This window comes from Acanthisitta chloris, unplaced genomic scaffold (assembly GCF_000695815.1).
Source record: "Acanthisitta chloris isolate BGI_N310 unplaced genomic scaffold, ASM69581v1 scaffold36652, whole genome shotgun sequence".
NCBI lineage: Eukaryota > Metazoa > Chordata > Aves > Passeriformes > Acanthisittidae > Acanthisitta > Acanthisitta chloris.
The window spans coordinates 2,503-13,865 of NW_008659412.1; the positions used below are offsets into that span (position 1 = coordinate 2,503).

The 11,363-nt window shown below is 36.4% G+C and overlaps 1 protein-coding gene across 1 annotated transcript in view; it reads left to right on the forward strand.

The window, feature by feature from the left end:
* The window catches only part of LOC103797190 (protein FAM184A-like), a gene marked incomplete at its 5' end in the record, with an annotated part of 13,243 nt that extends 2,461 nt beyond the window's left edge, over positions 1-10,782 (forward strand). The window contains 6 exons of the mRNA XM_009069386.1: positions 419-603; positions 1,093-1,239; positions 4,011-4,128; positions 4,829-4,933; positions 8,509-8,711; positions 10,421-10,782. Of these exons, the coding sequence (XP_009067634.1) occupies positions 419-603; positions 1,093-1,239; positions 4,011-4,128; positions 4,829-4,933; positions 8,509-8,711; positions 10,421-10,502 (840 nt within the window). The remainder of the gene's footprint in view (positions 1-418; positions 604-1,092; positions 1,240-4,010; positions 4,129-4,828; positions 4,934-8,508; positions 8,712-10,420) is intronic.
* Positions 10,783-11,363: the final 581 nt, after the last annotated feature.

Below are 11,363 nucleotides of genomic sequence, written 5' to 3' on the forward strand. Positions count from 1 at the left end.
ACTGAATGGGGCTGTAAAGGGGAAAACCTGTAACTCTGGATCATGTGCTGAAGAGGCAGAAAAAGCTAATCCCTGGGCCCCTAGTTCTTAGTGGCATCTGTTGTTCATTGTATGTGTGGGCAAAAAGGAAAATGTGATGAGCTACACAAATTTTAACAGGCAATGACAAGGACAGGTTTGAACTTTTCTTGCAAATGAAAATAGTGTCTTTGATTTCTTCTTTCTTTGTACTTGTACACAATTTTTAAAAGCAAACAAAACCCACGTCCATTTTAATTATAATTTGTGCCAGCATCAAAAACTGAAAAAATTGTCTTACTGAACAGAAAATTCTGCTCAGCTGGTGTCTTCCAAAAGCAAGTATTGTGCGTCTGAGAGACAAGTCTATCTAAACTATTTTTCGCTGCTTCTATCATAGGAGACAGAATTTTTGTGCCGAATATCAGATCTACAAGATGAACTGAGACACCGAGACCATCATATAGCTGAACTGGACAAAGAGATTCTGCATCTTCATGAAAATATAAGTGCATTGACCAAGGAATTAGAGTTCAAAGGGAAAGAAATTCTTAGAATACACAGTGAATCAAACCAACAGATCAGGTATGAATTTTTCCACTCTAGTGCAAAAGTATGTCTTGTTTCACATATTGTGTTACTTAAGAGATGTTACCATTTGCAGTTCTTAATTTATCCTCTTAATCAAGTGATGTTGTGTGTCATTTAGTCTTTAGGAAAAGCAGTGCCCATTACTTGTAAAGTTAGTATTACCATATGGTCAAGCTGCATTTCAGTGATACATTTTGGCATATTTTAGTAACAGTTCACTCAAGTGTTGGTTTTTGGTGTGGTTTTTCTTTTTTCCAAATTCATAATGTTTGTTGATTTTTTAAAAAAAGCATTAAAGGAGATGCACTTTCCATGAAATAAGCTAGAAGATTGGAGAACAGTAAGTAGTGGGTTTTCATGAGCCAGTAATTCCTTCTATGTTGTCTGATATTGTGTAAAAGCCTTTAGAAGCATCGCAGAAAATCATCATGAACAAGTCTGATTTTAGAATAACTCTTTTTCTAACAAAAATAAATTAAACAGGGTACATGAGCAAGATTTAAGCAAGAAACATGAGAAAGAGCTGGATGTCTTGGCAGCAGATCACATCAGAGAGAAACAAAGCATGCTGGCAGATTTTAATAAGACCCAAGAGCTGCTCAAGGAAATTAATTCAGCTTTACAAATTTCGTAAGTTTTGTTGTGTTAAAAAAAATATATATGTAGTTTCATTTGAGTGAATAGTTTATTCTGGTGTCCATAACTTCCTGAAGATATTGCAGAGAAGCAGATGTACAAGTACCTCAGTCAAGTATGGGGCCTACTCTTGCATTCTTTAGGCAACACTTTTCTATAAGCTTTAGGGTAATTTAGTGAAGTAAATTATTACGGGTTTGAGACCAAAAAATTTCAAGTAGGAAAGATTCCTAGAAAATTAGAGAAAACATTATTTCATATATCTTTTTCTCAAACTTTAATGCATCTTCTTTTGAGGACACAAGAGTTTCTTGAACAAGTTTGTAAACTGTACAGTATTTGCTACTAAGAAGTGTGATTGCAGCATAAATGGTGCAAACGTTTTCAGGTTTGCTAAGATAAGGAAAATTGGTGTCTGAAATGGATTATAGGAGAACAACAGTAACAGAATGCTTAAGAGTTTCTCTGAGTCAAAATGCCACCTGAGACTGGACAACCTCTGGGCAGACGTGGTGTGTGTTGTCTAGCCACTGTTTTCCTGTCTTACACATCCTTCATTCTGTATCTGTGATATATAACCCATTTGGTCACAGTTTCTGGCTCGGGTTTCATTAGTGCATTGTGGGCTTCCTGCCACAACATTGTCACTGAGAGATTTGTGTTTGCAGCACAAAATATTTAGGGTGGAGAAAAGAATTGGTTCTAAATTTATGACAGAAAACTTCTCTAAGTAAGTATCAGTTACAAATGGACAATAAAGCCCAAATGCATGTATTTGTTTCTTGATAATGAGCAGTCAGAAATTGTCTTCAAATAAGATGGTTATAAAATTCTAGTTCTCACTCCTTTGTAATCATTCACTTGGACACTCTTGTGCCCTAATAAATGTGGTATCTTGCCATTCTGTAAATTAGGTGTAAGTTACCTTCTGGTTGCTGCATCTATCCTGTGTGAGAAACAGGCCTATGAGCAGCCACCAGAACTAGGTTTTGGAACTGTTTACCTAACTTTTTTTCATATTAAGTTGTTTGTTTTTTCAGTGTCCAGTAATTTTCTGAATTTAGCTGGTTCCCTGCTCAACTTAGAGCTGTGGGGCAGCAGCCAATAGTCTAAAGTCAGCAAGCAATATCTAGGGTGCCCTGCACTGTCTTTCAGTGTGTTATCTCTCTATGTACACTGAAGCAAGAAGCTGTCAGAAGAGGAAACTATGTAAAAAATGAACTATGTAAAAAAGCAAATCTATTTGAAACAGAAAACAACCCCAGTTCACTGAAGTATCTGAAAATGAAATAGCAGCTGTGTGTAACTCTATGCTATACTCTGGGGATCTGTATACAATAGCTTAACCCAGCATAAAATATATATGCAAAAGTTAAGCCAGCTGAGGCTATTTCTGTTCTGCTGAGTCAAATGCCTTCTCTGCAAATAAAAACAGTCATGTTGTTCTCCTTCATATTGTTTTATGTAAATACATTATATAATCTCCTCAGAATATGTACAGGTTATTTGAAGGTTATCAATATAATTTAATATTAACTGCTTTCTCAGCTGCAAATCAAAGTTAAATCACACAGTTGCTTTTGAAGAGAAAATATTTATCTGAAGTGAGAAATTATGTCTACTTTCAGGTATCTTGAGGAATTAAGTTTGCCCTGATTTAAACAATTTAAATTCATAGATTTTTCTAAGGGCTTGCTAAATTTCCTGAATCTGTTCTGAGACTTTGTTCACTAAGGCTGCAAATGAGGGTTGCACATGTGAGATGTGTTTTAGCTGTTTCCTCTGAAACAATGTTTTAGCATCATGAGCATTGTGTTTGTTTAAAAGAGACAGAGTCATTTGAACTTGTCATGTCTTCAAAACTTGTCCTTTAAGAAAAAAGGATATTTACACAGTTACTTGTACAATTCCTCTCTCAGTTGGCTTATTTCACTTCTCTCCTTTAATGCTTTCCTACCAGGCATTTCAAATTTCCTCTTGCTTTTTTCCAAATGTTTATCAGTTGTTACATTTCTCTAAATCTAGATATCCTAATATCCAAGTGTTATTGCTTTTGTTTTGCAGCTCATTCCTTTATTTCATCTCTAATTGGTACTAAGTTACTATTGTGGAGAGGAGTTAGTTACCTATTAGTCTTCAGTGTTCTTGGATATTTTTGTTCCAGTATGTTCCACATGAACTGAGGAAGACACTGCCAGCTTTTTTCTGTCTATGCAGTTTCTCCAGAATCACAAATATACATCTTTATTCAGAGCAGTCTTCTATTAAAATACAGAAAAAGATGCTATTGGTTTTCCTCATCAAGAAAGTGAATTGCCATCTTTTAAAACTTACAGGGACTACATAGAATTATATTTAATATTCATATATTTTACATAAGAATCAACTTTAGCTATGTCTTCTGTAATTCTCCTGCCCATATTCTGGTTTCCAATGCCTTATTTTCAGCCTGGCTTTCAAGAGGTCATGTTCAAAAACTTAATACTGCATGCACAGGAAGGATATTAAGTTTTTAGAGTTTTGCCCAGATTATTAGGTGCTGCAGCAGAGGTTATGATTATTGGAGCTTGTTTTGGTTTGCTTTGCTTTTTAACTATCTAAAGCTGAATGAGAAACTTAGAAGCTGGTTTACTTCAAGGTGATAAGAAAAGTCACCTTTTGTTTTTACTCCCTGAACTCTCTTTTGTTCTACTGAAAAATGTGACTATTCGCTCATCATTTAACACTGGCTCAGGCTAAAGAGGATATTCTTCTTTCCTATAAAGTTTAGAAGAAATGGAAGAAAAATATAAAAACAGAGAATCAAGACCAGAAGACTTGCAGCTTATCTCAGAACTGAAAGACCTAATTGCAGAGCGGGACCAGCTCATAAAGAAATTGATTGTAAGACTTCTCTGCTCTCTTGGTGTAATATCTTGACAGATACAAAAGTTAATCTAATTCAGAGTGTTTGAAATGTATTTAAAGAACCAATCCTGCTAGCATGTTATTCATATTCTTTAACACATTGTTCCTGTGGTTCCAATGTTTCATAGCAGTAAAACTGATTAGATACAGAGTGTTTTCCACAGTCAAGCATAGTACATTATGACAAGAAATATCTTGGTATATCCTTGGTCAGATATCTCCTGTCTCCGGTCCTGGAGTAAGCCAACCATGTAAGCCATGTAAGAAATAGTCTCTTCTGTGAGGTTTCTGAGACCGATATCCTGATCCACTGAGCTTCCCAAATTCAGAGCACAACACTCTGACTCGGGTGAGTCTGATTAGGGACTAATTAAGAAGCAAGATGGAATGGGGAAATTAAAATTAAGTAAAGATCAGAAGTTAACTAGACTGAGTCTTTCCCAGTACATAATCCATTAGGCTATGCTCACTATCAGGACCACAGAACTGCATAAATAGAAATTATTTAGATTATTACATATAACAATATATAAAACATATGAAATGCAATTTTTAGAGTTACCACTTTCTTTAAATATGTAAACATAAATTGATTTGAGAACATTTTATAGGCAGATTTGGCCACTAACTGATTGAAAATGCATAAAAAGAAGTTTCTATTTGTTATTCTTTTTAGGAGGACAAAAAGTTCTATCAGCTGGAGCTAGTTAACAGGGAGACTAACTACAACAAAATGTTTAATGCAAGCCCTAATGTTGGTGTTATTAATCCATTGGTGAAGGTATGTTCCATGGACTTCATTGCTAAAGTAAAGAAAAACAAATCTAACCTAAAGATAGAGTAAAAAGAAGAAATATGTGTATATGTGTGTGCCTGCGTCTGTACATAAGTCACTCTTAAAAGACATGTTCAAAACAAGGAACATAGTTTTCCATTTGTCTCTACTTCTGTGTAGGTTTGTTTCCTTTGTGTTGTTGAGAGATCCACTGATGCTGTTGCTCTAGTTTGCTTGACATGTATAACATAAAACACAGTTCCTTCTCCCAAAACTGCAAAATCAAACCAGAGAAGTGACAGACAGGCAACAGAGGGCACAACTGTAGCATGCAATAGAGAGCAGTGACACCAGTAGCTGGTTTTAGTTTCATGGGTTTTCTTGGTTATTTTGGAAAGTGCAAGGGCTCTTTGCACTTTTTGGTGAGTGCTCAGGGTAGAAGAACATTAAAAAGACAGAGGGAGAGGGGACACTAAAAGGAAGGGAATAAAGGTGAAAAGAGGAAGAGTGTGAGAAGGACATGGAATGAGTCTTGATTGGAGAAAGACATAGATTAAGCCCAGAGAGCTGGAGTGACAAACCAGGTACAGACAGTGGGGGCAGCAGGAGACAGAGGTCAGTCTCTAGTGAAAGCACTCCAGTACCAACCTGTTCCAGTTCTCTCCATCCTGCTGACTAGCAGATGCAGGCATAGTAGCCTTCCTGTCACTTCCACAGCCAGCAGCATTCCTTCATGAGGAATGTGAATGGACTGCAGTAGGGTTCCTTAACTCTATTTCTTCTCACCACTTCAGGAATAAGAATGAGTCCTCTGACCTTTCCTTCCTCCTTGTGGTAACTCATAGGTTATTTCACCTGCATGGAAGGGGAAGAGATTTGTCCCAGCTGTAGAGGCAGAAGAACTGGGGAAGGCTCTGAAGCAGAGGCTAACCCAAGGGGCACAACATGAGCAGCTCAGATGCCTGAGAGCTTCAGTGATCAAGGTTCAGGCTCACGTTATTTAAAAGGAGGTCTGGCTCCATTACTTGAGATCAGGCTCTGTTATTTAGCCAAGCCTTATTACAGTTTCACATCAGATCAGTGTATTTCCCACTTCTGCACCAACTTTGCTGCAAGATGTCAATATTCTGTGGTTGTTTTAGGAGCCCAACAGCTCTCACAAGCTTATCTGTGGATGCCTAATTTTTACGCCTAACTGCATGAAAGAACTTAGCTTGGGCCCAGTAGAGACAATACCAGGATGTCCAGATAAAATTTGAATGCTTTGGTTTTATGTGATAAAGGTTGTTTGAAAATTTTGGAAGTTTGTCTGAACCACTCGTTTATAAAGATGTGAAATGTAACCGTCAAGTATATAAGCTTGTGTTTTGTGTGAAATCTGAAGTGTTTGGGAAAAGTACTTCAACATCAGATTTCCATAGTGATAATTCATATATTTTACAATATGCTTCTATCACTTAAAACTGTTTAAACTCTTAAAAGTGTCTTGTATGCCAGAACATTCTGATCTCTCATTTCATGAGTTGTGGACTATGTTACTTTATTTTGTCAGAGCACGTACTGTGTTATTAGAGAATGAATTACAAAGAAACCGAAAACCTCATTCTCTTTTCTTTTTTGTAAAAAAAAGACAGAATTTATGAGTTGCTACAGCCTTTGCATATTAATGCAAAATCGCAGCCATTGCAGTATGTATTGCAGCTTCTCCCACTTATGCAATGGATCTGTTTAGTCCTACATTGTTACATCTGAAGTTTCTTCATACTTTGCATGAATTTCATGGAAACAATACACAATTTTCTCTCTCCAGATTTGACTGCTTCAGGAGCACAGATTGTTTTATAGCAAGTATGATATAATGTAGTATTTTTCTAAGCACTTATGTGGATAATATACATTTTCCAGAAATGAGCCACCTATGGAGCACAGAGATTTAACTGCAGTTCATTTAACACACTGTTTTAATTACAGCATGCATTACCTTGCAAGTGTATTTTACATAAAGTTCATTACTTTTACCAAACTATTTCTTCCACCATAATGTTATTTCTTGCTTCTTTAGCTACTGCAGCACAAGTGTGTGGGACAATCTTAGTTTAATTCTTTGTAGCTGATGATCTTTTTCTTTCTTCTATTATAGCTTTCTGTTTAATTGTTGGGGGGTTTTAATAGTATTTTGACAAACACATCCACCAGTGTGGCTGCAATTAATAGCATTTGCATCTGCCAACCCCAGAGAGGTCAGGCACTGGAATCAGAGCTAGCAGAGAGCTAATGAGGAGAAAGTGTGAACAATAGGACTCTGTCTGTCTCGGTTTGAACTTGTGCCCAAACTTAGATAGAGCAGCTCTCCTGTTTCAAGTGGAATTCTGCTGGAAAATATTACATAGAAACAACATGAGATTCCACTTGTCTTTGGCTTTATCTTGTTCACATTTGTGTATTCGTAAGCCCTTAAGGGTTTTTTCTCCTGGCTGTTTTGCTGGGGTTGCATATACGTAATTGAAAGAAATTATTTATTATATATTGAAATAATACATAATGCATTATATATCTGAGCAAGGGATTTTTTTCATTGCTCTGGGTGTGTTAAAAAATGCTATTTTTGGAAAAAAGACACTTTTAATATTAATATTTTATTGTGGACATGGAATATTTGATACAAGTCAGAAAATACACACCGTGTCCTGTCACACAGCCTTTAAAAAAGGCTATAGAATTATTTGAAGACTCCTTCTACATTAAATTATCTATAAAAATAGAGAGGATGAACACTGACTCCTTAGTGTGATATCTTCTGGAATGTAGGATAGTGATATAAGAATAAATTTCTTCAGTATTTTGAGTCCCTTGAAATACTATCAGGAGAAGTGTAGAGAGTATTCTGAAAAGAAACATGTTCAGTTGTGCCATCTGGTGTCTAGAAGTGGCAGATATATTTAGCATCAATCCCAGCCTTTCCCTTGTGCAAGAAGCTGAAGTCCTGCAGAGGAATTTTTTTATCTTCAGCTGTATTGCTGTAATGCTTGCTGACCATGAGGAAATAACTGCTGTGAAAGGAGTGTAGGTGCTTTTCTAGGTTCCATGTTCCAGTTACCAAAATGTGCCTCAGTGATGGGCTGAAACTTGTTGAAGATACCCATGTCTTTAGTCACTGAAATTTGCTGTAGTTCCATTTGATAGCAGAGCTGTTTCGTGGGTATCAAGAAAAGATTTAAGGAAACATGAAAGGTTTAAGAGACTAAAAGAAAGTTTTCCACAAGTCTGTCAATCTCCAGTGTCTGAAATAGAGTAAAATGTTATTATTGAGAGACCTCATGGGATATACTCATCGATTATTACACAAAGTCATAATATCCTAATTATCCTGATAAAAAATTTGAATTGTCTGCAAAAGTTTGTGGTGTTCAGGTCTGGTCAAAGCAAAGAGAAAACTACAACTGGAAAATGAGCCAAATCTGTCCCAATTCATCTCCTTCAAAAAACTCCAAACCAGCCATCAGTAAACCTTTTTAATTTACCAATGTCCTCATCTGTCCTGGTGCAAGAAGCCTTCCTTACCTTTGTTATTTCCAATGCAGCAAAAGAAGAAGAATGATAAATCAACAAACAGGTTTGTGAGTGTTCCCAATCTAAGTGCTCTGGAATCTAGCGGAGTGGTGGGCAATGGACATCCTAACCGCCTGGACCCCATTCCTAACTCACCCATCCACGATATTGAGTTCAACAGCAGCAAACCACTACCACAGCCAATGCCACCCAAAGAGCCCAAGACGTTTTTGAGGTGAGCACTGCCTCACCAGCCTTTTTTTTTTCTTCTTTTTTTCTGCTTACTCAGGAAAATTTTGCTTTCCTATTGAGCTGAATCTCACTTGCTTTATGAGCCTTTCAGAGGTACAAGTACTCTTACAGCATTTTGAATTTTATGTTATATTTATAACCTCTTTATAGTATTCCTTTTTATTGTAGACCTTGTTGAAATGTGAAGTATTCTCTCACTTTTTCCTCAGCCTTGAACTTTGAAAACCTCTCTGAATACCTTAACAGAATTCATGTGCTTCCAATTGTTTACATATATGAACAATTGTTTTAGATGTTTGTGTTATTTACTGATTGTCATTTAGGAACTGACACTAGCACGGAATTTCTTTTATTCAGTATTATGTGATAATGGATTTTATGTAAGAAAATTATTTTCCGTGCTACCTGAATGTTTTGTGTTTCCCCTTTCCTCACCTATATCAAATTATTTCCTAGGAGTAACCTTATTACAGCAACAGGAAATGTGCAGACTTGGGTGCTTAATGCTGAGCTTCCAGTAATCAAAATCAGCATTAAAATCTCAAGTAATTCTCTCACAAAATAATCTAGTGAATTGGGTAACTTAAACATGATGTTTTAGAGGCAGGATTTAATCTTGATGTGCAAATATTAAATGCACTCAAGTGCTGTACTCCATATTCAGTAGGTGCTGATCTCTTACCTCTAAGTTGGCAACTTAAAGCAACGTGTAATTATCAGTTCCACCTTTGGTTGGTTGCTCTCTCCTTTGGTTTCGTGCAAAAGACCACATACCTAACAGCTGCTGATTATAAAGGGAAGCAAATGGTAGAATCTAAAATGGATAAAGGAAAACAATATTTTTCAAGAAAACAATTTTTTTTTAAAAAAGTACTGTTGCTAATTTGTTTTCCTGTGCATGTGATGTGCATGAGTGTGCTCAGTTCTCTATAATGTGCATGTGCATGACCCCATGGACTGTGATGCTGAAGTTTCCACTCCAGATTGTTTTGTGCTCTGTATTATCCAATAATAGCGATTATTTTATTACCGATTTTTATTGATAAAGGAAGTTAATTGTGTAATTGAATTCAAATTATTCTCTCCTGCTCATTTTGTGAGAATGTTAAGTGTTCAAGGAGGAACCAAATCCTGTTTGCAGTGCAGCAGTTCCTTTTTTCCTAGTAAAGTAGCATATGATAAATGTGTGCATGAACAGCAGTGCAAGTGATACTTGTGCTCGGTGTTAAGTATGAAAGTAGTGTGTATTTCTGTTCAGTTGCCAGCCAGTCTTTGTGAGCACATGGCTACAAATATGATGCTTGCATCATATTGTTCAAAATTACCTTTACCACAGGAAAAGGATGCTAAAAGAGGACCTTCTGCTTTCCCAAGACAGCTCTTTTTATTCTTCCTGAAAACCTACAGCTGTTGATGAGATTTTAAATTCTGTTTTCCAAAACACTCTTTGCCCACCCTGTAATGTGGCTTCTGAACTGACTTGTCCATGCTGCTGATGCTCTCCAATGGAGTGGATGATCACAGATTCTATAGGGAGACATTAAATCATGTCCTGAGGCACACTGATAGTTAATCCATGGAAAACCAGACTGTGTACTGGATATTTTCTGTAATTTATATTTTTTTCTCCTAACAGTTGTACTTTTTGTGTGGTTGTGGATAATTGGTTGTTTTTTCTTTCTGTGAATTTAGCCCTCCTCAGACTGATGCTTCACCAGTGGCTTCACCAGATCCACAACGCCAGGAATGGTTTGCCCGATACTTCACGTTCTGAGAGATGGTTTGTCTTTGTGGCACAGAGTGGTGTGGACTGTTTATAAGAGCATGACCTTAAGTAAACCCTCATGTGAACAAGCTTTCCTGTAATTTGTCAAACACTGTGAATGAGAAAGTATTTGTCTTTCTAATTTGAAACTGCACTGTATTTCATGTTATATTTGTTGGGATCACTTGACATGGTACTATACAATGTGTGTAATTATAACTATTATTTTTATTTAAAATGGAAGAATCTTTAAACTTTGTAATTACTACATAATAAATTTTGGTAGAACAAACATAATGTTTTCCCCCTTTTTCCTATAAATATGTTTTCTTTGATTTCAGGTAAGGCTTTTCCCCAAGATAACATAATTGCATGGTTACTATAAATACAACTTAAATTGTAAAAGGCAAAAGTATCCTTCACTCTCTCTCCAATTTGGGCAGAATATGTTTAGTGCATCCCAATTCTGTTACTTAGTAGCAGTTTAAAAACTATCTTTTTCTAACTCTTAAAAGGAAGGAGGTGAAGTGGAGCTGGTGTGGCTTTCAGAGGGCGAGAAAGCCACAAACCAGGAGCTGTTCACTGGGGTGGGGGGTTGACTCCTCACCTGTTGCTCATGAGACTTTGCCATCCAGTTAGAATCAAAACATTTTATCATTGACTTTAAGCATATCTTGTTCCCACAGTTTGTGTATTTCTTTTCTGAATTTGAACAAAAACAGATCCTTGAAGTCTTCATAAAACTGTACTAAGTATCTCTGCATAAATCAAGAATCTGCATTTTGAGCATACAGTCCTGCTTGGGATAAAAATCACAGCTGAAATGAAAAGAAACCCAAACAAACAATTGGAAAACAACCACCCAACTTT